Source organism: Cynoglossus semilaevis, chromosome 13, assembly GCF_000523025.1.
Source record: "Cynoglossus semilaevis isolate Cse_v1.0 chromosome 13, Cse_v1.0, whole genome shotgun sequence".
Classification (NCBI taxonomy): Eukaryota; Metazoa; Chordata; class Actinopteri; order Pleuronectiformes; family Cynoglossidae; genus Cynoglossus; species Cynoglossus semilaevis.
This window is the reverse complement of record NC_024319.1, coordinates 3,268,897-3,281,315: the sequence shown is the minus strand read 5'-3', so window position 1 is coordinate 3,281,315 and position 12,419 is coordinate 3,268,897. Positions and strand designations below refer to the sequence as shown.

The following is a 12,419-nucleotide window of genomic DNA, read 5'->3' as shown; positions in this document are numbered from 1 at the left end:
GTGTACAGACCTGATGAAGGGCTTGACCAGAGTGAGCAGAGCTTTGATGTACCAGGCAGGGTGGACAACCAGGAGTCCCTTCAGGTCCTTCTTCAGCCTATTTGATAACACACACACACACACACGTTGGACACCGTGATAACATCGACTCGGCCCACTGAGCGGGACGCAGCCTACCTGCGGTCGATGGAGGTGTAGCACTGGTGAAGCCACTTGATTGGTGGAAGTTTGTTCCTGGGAGCCATCGCACACAGGTAAACCAGCAGGTAGTTCTCCGAGACCATCAGGTCCAACGTCCCCACGATGTATCTGCAGAGACACAAAGACCAGTCCCACACCTGCGGTCCCACACCTGTGCTGGCTGTGTTTTTTGTTTTTGTTTTTTTCCTGCTCTCACCTGAAGAGGTTGTCCATCACGTAGTCATAGTTGTCTACTGTCTTCTCCGGCAGGTAACAGGAAGTGAACAGGATGATGGCGTTCATCCCGTCTCCGTAATAACCTAACAGTTGATGAGAGACAGAGACAGAGTCAGAGTCGGTCACTGATATATGTCTCCAGCCTGTAGCTGCTGCCTCCTGTCAGTAGGGGGCAGATGTATATTAGACCTCTGACCTCCGTGGGACAGGACCTGCAGGTATGGCTCCAGGACACTCATGTTGACGTGATACTCGTGTCCTGAGATGCTGAACTTCCTCCAGCGGCGCCCCCTGCTGTCTACCTGGTCTAGACCCATTAAACTCTCTGAACTCTCCACGGGACTTCTGACAGCACTCGAGGCCCCGCCTCTTCCCATCCGAGGGAGTTCGTCTGTCCATCACAAAGGGACAAAGACCAGAGGAATATAAGATCACTATGTCAGAGACGACCGAGACGAGACAACGAGACGAGACAACGAGACAAACAACGAGACGAGACAACGAGACAAGACAACAAGCTGCTGAAATAATACAAATTAAAGCCACTTATTGACCAAAAACACAACTATTTAAAGTGACAAACAGACCACAAGGAAGACAGAATGACTCCAGGATCAGAGAAGACCACAAAAAAATAAAAAAAAGGCAAAGAAAGACGAGGTCCAAAGGAAAAAGACATGAAGACAGAGGTCAACCACCAACATCAAGAACAAAGACTGTGTGGATCCTCACCGTCCCACTCCAGCTCGCCGGTCTCGGGCAGTGTTCCTGTCTCACTGCCCGACGGCGTCTCGAGGGCCTCGAGGTTGATGTCCAGAGAGGGCGTGTCCGACAGGGCGGCAGCAGAGAAACCGTCCGTGCTCGGGTCTCGAGAGTCTCTGCGGTTCAGGGTGAGACTGAGGGACGGAGCCACCAGGCGCTTCTTAGCACCGCCCACTGCTGCGTCTGACAGGGCTAGGGTGGTGGGCGGGGCTGGACATTGGGGGAGGGGCAAGAAAGGTAGAGAAGGTCAGGTTTAATAATTGAATCTTGTATAAAAGAAGTTTTATTTAAATAATTGACATTTTAAAATATTCCAAACTCTTTGATTCATATTTGAGTTCAAATGTTTGACCCGTACTTTAAATACGTCTACTCAAATAATTTTACTTCGTAGAATAGAATTTCTTGTCACAGCTAAACAACCGTGTTGTAACTAAAAGTAAATGAAATGTGCCGAGAGAAAAAGTAAGAAAAACAAGATGAAAAAGTCAGAAAAAAAAAAAAAATCAAACAATTAAAAGATATGAAAAAATCTTCTGTTATTCTAGATGCTTCTAAGGAAATCTGAACAATGACATCATAGCAGGTTGATGATGTCACAAACCAAAACATTAGTTCCTCACCTCTTAATTGTCTCTCTCCATCCCCAGGACTCCCACAATCCTCGGGGAGGGGCCTGCAGGAAAAACAAACAAATCTGAGCTGAGGTCCAACACGGGGTTGTCACGGCAACGCCGCGTCTAGATCGCAATCATTTCAATAATACAGCTTTAAAACAGGCAACAAAGTGGAGTCACAGAAGGTGAAAAGTCAGAGGTCAGAGGTCAGAGGGTGAGACCTGGGGAAGCCGTCGTCCTGCCACTCCTCCCGGAGCTCCAGGTCCTGTATGTTTGGAGAAGAAGGAAGTCCTGCAGGAGACGAACGAGGAGGAAGAGGAGAGGGTCTGTGGAGACAGTGACATCATCGTCATCATCGTCATCATCATCATCATCATCACTGACATCATCATGATTGGTTTCAACTTTCAACAACAGTTTAAAAACCTGAAAAAACGTTTCCCTCGTTGTGACATTTAAACACACACACACACACACACACACACACACACACACACACACACACACTGGTCCGACCAGCTGAACAAGGAGCTAAAGGGGCGGAGCTCTGTGTTTCCTTTTATCTGTCATCACCACACCTGTCAGTGTGTGTGGGTTACCATGGTAACAGGGGGCGGGGCCTTCTCCTTCTAGCATTCATGTCACAGTCAGACTCTAGAATCAAGTCCAGTTCTGAAGACGTCAGGTCTGTGATTGGGCCACACACAGGATGACCACTAGGTGTCACCTTCACTAACACCCCAGATCAATTGTTTATTTTTTTAGTCTAACGGCGTCCAGTCCTACAGAGACTGATGTCAGTGGACAGAGACACAGACCAAGACCAGCAGGTGCTGAGACCAGGAAAAGATTAGAATCTTTAGGGACAGAGACAATAAGAGGATTTTAAAAGAGCAGGAACTGAAATCCAGGTCTGAGTGTAAGGAGACCAACACTTTAGGGAGTGAGACTGAGAAACTGAGACCTTTGTCCTGGTAGATCCAGGTTCTGAATCCTGGTACAGTCTCCTGGAGTGGCTCTGAAGGCAGGTTTGGAATCGGACTGCGTCTGTCAGGAGTCCTCTCGGAATTTCCAGGATGAGGTTTTTTTAAAGTCGTGTGTTTCAGCTCCAGGTGTGTCTTCATGTCTCTCCACTTATTTATCTGCGTACATTAGTGTCCTCCTGGTCTTCCCAGGTCCGTCTCCACAGACATTCATGTCTCCTGGCGTCACCTTGGTGTCCCAGGTGAGTCTCCAGGTGAGTCTCCAGGGGACATCTCATGCTCCTGGCTGTCTTCTCAGTCTGTGTGTCCTCTGGTGTCCTCATGTATCTTCAGCAACAGACTGCACTGAAAACAAAAACCTCGGGCTGACAGCACATGCTGTGGTCCAGTTGCATTGTGGGAAATGAAGTCAACAGGAGGAAACTTCCTGTTTGAAATCACAGAGACGCAAAACCTGAAGTGTCCAGGTCCATCCTGTCCACTGTCAACAACAGTCCTGGGGGACGTCACTTCCTGTTCGTCAACGAACACTGAGAGGACAGTGAAGGCGTCACAGCAGAGACCACTTCACTGACCGACAAAACACAAACATCAAACTTCCTCTTTGTTCCGTTTTAACAGGAAACACATACACACACACACACAGCGAGAACGTACCTGCCAGTGCGGTCACTCATGATGTCACAGTGATGTCACAGCGTGTTCTGACCAGCAGGTACCAGGTGCTGCTGGACAAGTGACTGTCACTGTTTCCTCTACCTCTGTGAGGGACTGCCCTCTCTCTCTCTCTCTCTCTCTCCTTGCCTCTCTCGTCCGATCTCTGCTGACCCGGCTCGTCCACATTTCAGACTGACGCCGTTTGGTCGACGCCCACCTGCTGTATGCTACAGGTAAGACGTGCTGTATTTATATCAGCCAATCAACTGCTGCAGATATTTAAAGAAACAGGAAGTGAGTGATGACATCACTGATCCACTTTCCCTTGTACTTCCATAGATCTCAGGTCATCTTTCTACAGTTATTGATCAGTGATCAACCGTCACCGTACGACGGTATCACAGATTAGAAGTTAAGCTCCGATCAAACGTACGATCCTCGTTCAACGCCTGTTTCTGACGGACTGATCTTTTGATTATTGGTTGATTAACCCATCAGCAGAGAAAAAAAATGTTTGTTTTTTTCACTTTTATTTTGTAATTTCCTGTTGCTGCAACTGCTTCACTCAGTCTTACACAATAAAAGCATTTCCAAAGTGAGCAGGAAGTAGCTCTGCCCACATTTCATTCCTGACCGTCAGGTCAAAGTTCAGGTGTCAGCTTGGATCTGACGCTCAGGTTCTGTTATCAGTTTCTTTTGTCCGTTCTGAGATTGGCTGTTGCTACACGTGTGATTGTCAGCTCTGCTCTAAGTTCCGTCACCTGTTCTGATGTCGGTTCTACTGACAGTTCTGTTCTCAGGTCCGATGTCGGTTCCATACTTATTTGACCAAACAACCTGGTTTGAAAGGTCAGAGGTCAGGGTAATCTCTTCTGCTGTCGGCCATCTTGCTGACTTTGTCCACCAGGTCCTGCGGACTGATGTGTGGCAGAGCGCCCTCCAGGGGACAACCCTCCACCAGACTGTTCATGGGTGTAGGAGGAACCACAGACTCCGCCTCCTGAATCTCCTCTCCATCCAACTGCCTCAGGAAGTCTTTGACTAATGGGAGGAGCTTCTTACGAGACGCCAGCGAGTTTCCTGAGAAAGAAAAAAAAACAACAATTGCGTCACAGTAAGGATGATGTCACCGTGATGATGAGGTCACAGTGATGATGAGGTCACAGTGATGATGATGTCACAGTGATGATGAGGTCACAGTGATGATGAGGTCACAGTGATGATGAGGTCACAGTGATGATGAGGTCACAGTGATGATGAGGTCACAGTGATGATGAGGTCACAGTGATGATGAGGTCACAGTGATGATGAGGTCACAGTGATGATGAGGTCACAGTGATGATGAGGTCACAGTGATGATGAGGTCACAGTGATGATGAGGTCACCGTGATGGTGATAAGAAATCATTAAACATGATAAGGCCGTGACATCACTTTGAATGTGGCGTTAACAGAAACAGGTCATTCGCTAATTATACGCTAACACTCAACTACACACCTTGGTGATAGGCTGTTATGTGAGGATGGGGGCTGCTGATTGGAGAGAGGTTGAGGGCGGGGCTTTGGGCTTGTTCCAGGAAGTGACTGAGCTGTGGGGAAAAATAAAAAGGGTTAAGTGAGTATGTGAGTGTGTTAGTGTGTGTGTGTGTTTAGTGTTGTGTACTTGTACCTGCTCCCTGCAGGTGGAGCTGTGGCAGAACACAGCCAGCTCTCTGATTGGCTCTTTGCTCTCAGTAAAGGAGATTGTCATCAGCAACAGCAAATCAAATCCGTTTCTCTGACAGAAGGAGGAAAGCTCTGCCTCCAGCTCCGCCCTCTGTAAGAACTCCTACACCGCACACACACAGACACACACACAGACACACACGTGCATACACACACAGAGGTCAGTACACAGAAGTACAGCAGTACTGCAGTAACACCTCCTTCTTCCTCTCACCTCCAGTGTGACGTACAGAACAGAGACGGCCAGACGCAGACTTCCTGAGACAATTTTCATGTCCTTCATCAACATCTGTCCAGTGTCTAGACCTGAGGACAAAACTCAAGTCAATTATTTTTTTCAGGAATAGAACGAAAAACTCAGACGGCGCTAAATATGATTTTCTCTTTAACCAGAGTTTTATTTGATGTGTTTCAGGGTTTTCTGATGTGAAAACCTGCAGCAACAAAGGTTTTCTTACTTAAGTAAAGTCTCATCAATAGTTAGTGTTTTAGATTTTTTTTATATTGTAGAAAGTAAACCAACTCTTCTGAACAAAGGGGGCGCCACTGGGAAAGGCACCAGGACCACATGTGCCAGGAAAACACTGCACTACCATGTGTGTTTGGTGTGTGTTTGGTGTGTGTGTCATTACCTGAGACATCAAACTTGGCGTTCTGCAGTGCAGTGAAAAGAGCGCCTCTTGGAGGCAGAGCAGGGAAACGACTCTCCAACACTGCAGCAAACTGACTGTCTTTTGGAGTCACTTTACCAGCTGAGGGCGCCATGTTCACGCAGTCCAATACCACAGCAGCTACAAACACACACAGAAGTAGCATTACCATCTGTAGACCGTGTTGTTAGGAAAGGAGGTATGTGCTGGGAGGGGGAGTCCTTCCTCCCTCTCTCTCTCTCACCGTAGAGCAGCTGGGCGAGCTGCAGCGTCAGGATCTCTGGAGCTTCCTGCACGATTCTCTCAGTAATCAGTGTAGCACAAGATCCAACTGTCTCCACAGTTACGCAACAGGAAGTTGAAGGCTCTCTTTCCAGGTGGTGATGATCAATCACCTCAACCACTGCCCCCTCAAGGTCACTGTCGGAACTGCAATCGGAGACAGTCAACTCAGCTGCTGGCTCATTTCATATTTTGACAAACCATTTTCAAACTACAGAAATGTATTAACCTGACCTTTAACTCTTGTTTGTAAAATTTGATTCATTTTGAATTTTGAAATCTCCAAATAAAAGAAAATTGGGACTTTTTTTTTACTTTAGAATTTAACATCTATTTCCATACCTGGACAAGACATTGTGGTCCACCAGCGTCAGCCGCAGACGTGCTTCTTGATGCAGCGTCTTCAGGTCGAGCTGGTCTCTGAACAGCAGCAGGTCATGTGACACGCCACTCTGACGCAGCAGGAAGGTGTTGTCAGAGCGCAGCGCTAGCTCCTCCCTGTGGATGTTCAGCAGTGGGAGGACTAATGTGTCGCCTCCCAGGGTCTGACACGGCGAGAGGGAGTGATGACATCATCATGCAGGTCATCATCAAAGAGACAAAGATTGATAATGCAGTTAGCAACTTGAATAAAAACATGTTTTCATTTATCTTACATTTAAAAGGAAGATTATTATTGATTAGTAAAGATGTATAATTGGCTGAATGTCTGCAGCATCATGAAGAGGAGACTCTGACAGTGGTGAACACTGGCTGCTGAACAGCTCTGTTCATTTCCCAGTCTGAGGAATGTTTTAAAAACAAAAACCTATAGAGATAGACATTTTCTGGAAAGACTGTTTGAATTTTTGTGCGAAAACATTTTAAAATAAAAATGTCAAATACATGTCAAAAACTGTTAAAACATAACAATGCTAAAATAATACATTAAAACACTGCACTATGTAAAACAAATATGATGCAAAATAGTGTAATATAATTATAATTAGGGTTGGCTGATCATACGGTTTGATCTCACCTTGGACAGAAAGAAGGCGTAGACCAAAGCCGACACCATGGAGTCCACATCACAGGCTTCATTTCCCATGACCACATGGAGGATAGGAGGAGAGGGGTCAGCAAATGCCTACGAAAGGTCAGAGAAGGCATGTGACCATGTGTTTGAATGCTAGTCAAAAGTCTTACGATGAAAGTAAGTTCTCCTTAAATGTTGTGTATCTCAACGAGAAATAACCTGCCCCAGTTAACAGGCAAAAAAAAAAAAAAAACACTATTTCAATAACGGAAAATAAAAGTAATACAATAAAACTGCCAAAACAATTCAAACGCGCTTAGAGTTGGTAAAACATTCATCCAAAATACCTCAATTATAAATACTAAAACTCAAAGCCAAAATTATGCAGACCTAATTCCGACATGTATTGTTAAATTTAAAGCTTAAAAACTCACACAGTCATACTTTTAAACACAGAATTGTGTACTCGTCTGTAATTGTCCAACATTATTTTGTATTGCAGCTCACAACTTCCGGCTAACGACACTGATCGGAAGTCTTATTTTGAAAATCGAAATGTACGGAAGCCGTGAAGTTCTATGACAAACATTTCGTGTTTTATAGACTGTTTACTATTATCGCCACGCGCTGTGTGTGTGTGTGAGATATATATATATATATACATATATAGAGAGAGAGAGAGAGAGAGAGACCTGCAGTGCTCGTCGGCAGTTCGTCAGAAACTCCTCCATGTCACCAATGGCTGCTGGTCGCAGCTTTTAGCTGCAAATAGTTAGCGGTTAGCAGTCGATGTCTCCTGTAAAGGTTCCGTCAAACACACTGAGCAACGAACGTCTGTCTCATTCGTTACAGTTGACCGTGGCTGACCACGTGATCGCCGATGATAAGGCGGGTAAAAGGTCATGAAATGTTTAAGGAGAGCTCGGAATATTATGTATTGCTTCATCTATTGCCCAAAAGCTTCAGCTAAACGTAGAAACATTGTAAATAAATAGCAATTAAATTTGTGGATTGAAGTTGAGAACAAAGTTACAAGAATGTATATGTTTAAATGAATTAAAACAAACACAATGTTAGTTGAAAATCACCCAAACTATAGCTAAAGGTTAATCAGTCAAAATAAATCTAAAAAAAAAACAAAACAAGCTGAGCTAGATGATGTTTGGAAAACTTCCCAGAAGCAAACAAACAAATAAAGCAAATAAAAGTCTGCCCCGATCACAATCCATTAAAAATGTTTTTCATACGTAGTCGTCGTGGTCAAACTTAAAACATCCATTTTATCAAGCCTTAAAACACGACCCTTGTATCAGCCAGTGAAAGCAGCATCGTGCTATGGACAAACTTAAAAATAAAGAGACTGAAAATGACCTTGATGTAAAGACAGTTTATTTATATAATGATTTATAACAGTTAAAAATATATTTTGTTCCGCGATGACGTTCAGTCGTATTTTAAAGCTTTTTGGGTTTTGTTGGTGTAATCTTTCAGACTGTAACACGGATAAGACGCCTTCTGGTTTAAGCTCCAGCAGCTCTATTGGTGTGGTAAAATTGTGGTCAAAAATGTGGTCAATCACTGGTATTTTAACAGAACATTGTTTTGCTGGTTAGAGATGATCGCTTGCAGAAGCACAGTACCGATCATGTCACCAATCTGGAACGCCTTAAAACTGGACTTTGTTCTGGATTCATCTGTCAGCTGTTCCCATTATAACACTGGTGTTAATTAAAGCCACATGGGAACATTCAAAAAAAGGTAGAAGCTGTGGGTGGGGGGTGGGGGGGTTGTTACCAGGAGGAGCCGACCTCTGTAGAAACACTGGTTCATATCTTCTCCACGTAGTTTCCAGGAAACATTCCTTCTCTGCCACGAAGGCGACCGAACCACCAACCTGAGACATCTGAGGACACACACAGACAACTTCAAATAAATCAAAATAAAACATAAAAGATTATTAAACCTGAGTGAGGAATGTCTAGCCCTTTAAATAACCTGTTACATATCCTACGATCAACAGTTAAAAGGACAAAGTGAGAGCCCAAAGGTAACTGAGATGAAGATGAATCTGAAACGGCTAAAAACCGAGGTGAGTTTATAACAAATAATAAAGAGTCAACTTTAAACAGAATAAAAGTAAAAACGAGAAAATGATTCATGTTAGATGAGAATTATTAGAAACAGAAAAACTGCCCAAAGATAAGACGTCAAGCGACACAACCAAAAGAATAAAATAAAATAGTCACAAATCAAATATCTGTGACTATGAAGGTCTAATTAGAGCTCAATTAGCCCAAGAATTATTATGAACTGCTAACATTAACTAAAAGATGATCAAATGACAAAAATAGGTCAAACACGTGATAGACCTCCAGCAGGTGAGGATTACGGCTAAAATATTCATAGGAGTTTAGCAACAGTAACAGTGGCAGCAGCAGCAGAAGTTATTCAAAGGAAATGATTGGTAACAAAATGATTATTGATGGTACAATAATAAAAGTACTACAGCAGTAGTACTGGGACTGGTACCCTCAGAAATGATCTCAATGACATCATCGGCGTTGAAGCTGAGCTCGTCAGTGTCCTGGGCATCGTAAGCGTAGAGCGCTCTGCACTGTGGAGACCGTGGCTTCGGCTTTGGCGCCGGTTTGGGTCGACCTGCTCCTGGGAGGGGCGTCACTTCCTTCGACCGTCGCCGCTGCAGCCTGTAGGTTGACGCGGGTATTACAACAGACTCCCTTTTTCTACCAGGATACTGTGATTTCCTGGTTTCTAGTGTAATGAGTATAAACAATGGGAAATCTGGTACCCTGTACTTAACCATTCATGAACTGAGTCCCATTAGTGACCCTCAATAACCCAGTGACCCCAGGTGGTTCATGAATGGTTAAGTACAGGGTACCCCCAGGTGTGACCCCAGGTCACTCCCTTCATGCTCACCCTGCAGCGCCTTGTTCAGGGACTCCCATGAATCCCATGTCAAAGTTGCTTGGAGCCTGGTTTTCCTGACGCCTCTGGCTCTGGTGGCGAGGCAGAGTGGGCTGCTCCATGCTGGACTGCTGTCTCAGCAAAGACACCCTGGAGGAGGGGGGGCCGCCTCGGGGAGGTCCTCCTCTGGAGCGAAGACCTGAACAACAGGATAACGTAAGCTTGAGCTAAAGTTGACCATGTACTCGTCATCATCGTCGTCATCACCTGAGCTGTAGTGGCTGCTGGGCGGAGCCTGGTTGCTCATGTAGCGGCTCTTCCGTTTGTCCTTCCGCGTTGGCCCTGCAGATCAGACAGGAAGTGAAAATGTGGAGAAAAGACCACTTAGAGCTATAAAGATGAGCGACTCAGGTCAGAGCTCACGTGAGTTCCTGGGTAGACCCTGTCCGATGGAGACTTGTAGCACCTTCCCACTGGGTTTCAGGATCGCTTCGTCCCCTTGACCTATCTGGAACTGGATCTGTCTGGATCCTCCTGAGGTGAACGGACCCCAGCCACCTTTTTTCACCTTAAATTCCAGGCTGGAGAAACAAATAAACATTTTTTTTATCTTGGAGATACAATTTAAACAAATTTCTGTATTTGTGGGGAAAACAAATCCCACTGACAGGTTGTTGAACTTGAGCGGCAGCTTCTTCTCAGTTTTCTCGTGATAACGTTTGTCTAGCAGACTGAGGAACTCGGTTTTAAAGATGCTCTGGAGAACGCTGTCGTACTCCTCCTCATGGACGATGAAGAAGTCGTCCTGCAGAGTGCTGACAAACAAAGACAAAAAGGTTCTTTGCAGCTTGGATACTCTTTTTCTTTCTTCTTGGTGTTTACACTGGTTTACCTCAGGGAAACAGACTGTATCTTGTGGACCTCGATCTTTCTCTTTAGAACTTCTCGAATCTGGCCTTTATCTGGACCCTGTTTTACCTTCTCTCGGCCAATCAGGTACAGGAACTTAGGGGTCAGGATGAGATCTCGTTTCACGGTCTGTGAAAGAAAAGAAAGGATATTTTGAAAGAATGATTCCAGTAAAACTTCTATTTGTTATTTTACTGCTGTTTTTACCCTGAATCTTCGGTCATATTTCACCACCACGTCGGCAAAGTCAATCCTCTCCCTGCGGCCGACGAACTGTCTGATCTCTGGATGGTTTTCTGTCCCGATGTAGTCCCCGACAAAGTTACGGTTCAAGCTGTTTCTGCGACGTTCCTTCTTGTTGAGCAGGATGTCTGATGCTGAAAAAACACGATTTGTTTTGTAAAGAGATCCACTGAAAAAGGACACAAAGATGTGGATTCTGGTTCCGTCGTAGCTGTGTCTTACCTTCCTCCCTCATCTTCACATACTTGCGGACAGCGATGTGTTTCCTCCACGCCTTCTGGATGACTCGAGCATAGCCGTTGTACTTCCTCTCCCTCATCTCCTCCAATAAAAAGAGCTGCAGAGAAAAATGGGCTTAATCAAGTGAACCTTGATTTCTGATTGGTCAACATCTTTAATGGGTTTTCCAAGTTCCCAACCTGCTTCACCAAATTTCCAATGAGGATCCCTGAGGGTTCCACAACTTACACACAAGTGATCAATCAATCCCTCCAGTTTTCCTTCCCCTCAGGAAGAAACAGGAATTCCATCTTTTTAGACAGGAACCTATTCCTACCAACTATAGGACCACCACTGATCAGCCCATACTGCAGCCAACCTCCTTGACGCCACCTGCTGGCTGTGAACCTACAGGGCATCTCTGCTGCACCACCTGCTGGCTGTGAACCTACAGGGCGTCTCTGGTTAGAGAGCTGCAAATGTTTTGGTCTTTCAACTAATGCTGTTTCTCTTTGGGGGACTCTACCTGGATAATGGACCTCAGATTCTACCATGACCCAGATGTAGAAAAACATTTCAGACAGAATTTCATACCGACTCTGGAGCTTTGATAAAAACTTTGCTTTTCCCCAGCTGGTACTGGTCCTGATCCATGTTGACAGAGTTGAGCAGATGAAGGACCCCCTGACGCTCCTCCCCCCTCCAGTGAGGCCAAGTCTCCCTGGTCAGGATTGCGTACCTGCAGAACACGAAAATCTGGTGAACATCAGTGGAAGTGAATTCACTGGTGTTCGACTGTGTTTGACCCTGAATGACCTCTGTAGAAACTTGACAAAGACACGTCTGTAGGCGTATCCCGCTCGGCGCACACGGATGTTCTCTCGCAGGCCCAGGTACTCCACCTGATGTCGGACGCGGTTTTCCTCCCAGTCTCGTGGCTTTTTGGTCTCATTGGGTTTAATACAACGGATGTAGTGGGGGGTGCACTTCATCAGTGTCTGGACCAGGGTGTT

At 45.3% G+C, this 12,419-nt stretch overlaps 3 protein-coding genes across 3 annotated transcripts in view; all 3 read right to left on the bottom strand.

Annotated features, from left to right (window-relative positions):
- Window positions 1–3,801, bottom strand: part of bnipl (BCL2 interacting protein like) — a 4,625-nt gene extending 824 nt beyond the window's left edge. The window contains exons 1-8 of the mRNA XM_025061614.1: window positions 3,437–3,801; window positions 2,018–2,122; window positions 1,803–1,855; window positions 1,150–1,389; window positions 614–808; window positions 398–500; window positions 178–309; window positions 1–97 (exon numbers count right to left, since the gene is read on the bottom strand). Of these exons, the coding sequence (XP_024917382.1) occupies window positions 1–97; window positions 178–309; window positions 398–500; window positions 614–808; window positions 1,150–1,389; window positions 1,803–1,855; window positions 2,018–2,122; window positions 3,437–3,456 (945 nt within the window). The 5' untranslated portion in view covers window positions 3,457–3,801. The remainder of the gene's footprint in view (window positions 98–177; window positions 310–397; window positions 501–613; window positions 809–1,149; window positions 1,390–1,802; window positions 1,856–2,017; window positions 2,123–3,436) is intronic.
- Window positions 3,802–3,949: 148 nt separating this feature from the next.
- prune (prune exopolyphosphatase) lies at window positions 3,950–7,995 on the bottom strand. The gene is made up of 9 exons (XM_008322916.3): window positions 7,800–7,995; window positions 7,111–7,218; window positions 6,435–6,637; window positions 6,055–6,239; window positions 5,793–5,951; window positions 5,375–5,466; window positions 5,105–5,263; window positions 4,934–5,024; window positions 3,950–4,516 (listed from the first exon to the last, which is right to left on the bottom strand). The coding sequence occupies exons 1-9, from the start codon at window positions 7,836–7,838 to the stop codon at window positions 4,287–4,289; spliced, it is 1,266 nt and encodes a 421-aa protein (XP_008321138.1). The 5' UTR covers window positions 7,839–7,995; the 3' UTR covers window positions 3,950–4,286.
- A 484-nt stretch (window positions 7,996–8,479) lies between these two features.
- myo1eb (myosin IEb) overlaps window positions 8,480–12,419 on the bottom strand; it is a 14,117-nt gene continuing 10,177 nt past the window's right edge. Inside the window, exons 17-27 of the mRNA XM_025061477.1 lie at window positions 12,223–12,410; window positions 12,001–12,145; window positions 11,410–11,524; window positions 11,152–11,321; window positions 10,928–11,073; window positions 10,704–10,850; window positions 10,459–10,616; window positions 10,303–10,377; window positions 10,048–10,234; window positions 9,637–9,812; window positions 8,480–9,010 (exon numbers count right to left, since the gene is read on the bottom strand). Coding sequence (XP_024917245.1) covers window positions 8,934–9,010; window positions 9,637–9,812; window positions 10,048–10,234; window positions 10,303–10,377; window positions 10,459–10,616; window positions 10,704–10,850; window positions 10,928–11,073; window positions 11,152–11,321; window positions 11,410–11,524; window positions 12,001–12,145; window positions 12,223–12,410 — 1,584 coding nt within the window. The 3' untranslated portion in view covers window positions 8,480–8,933. The remainder of the gene's footprint in view (window positions 9,011–9,636; window positions 9,813–10,047; window positions 10,235–10,302; window positions 10,378–10,458; window positions 10,617–10,703; window positions 10,851–10,927; window positions 11,074–11,151; window positions 11,322–11,409; window positions 11,525–12,000; window positions 12,146–12,222; window positions 12,411–12,419) is intronic.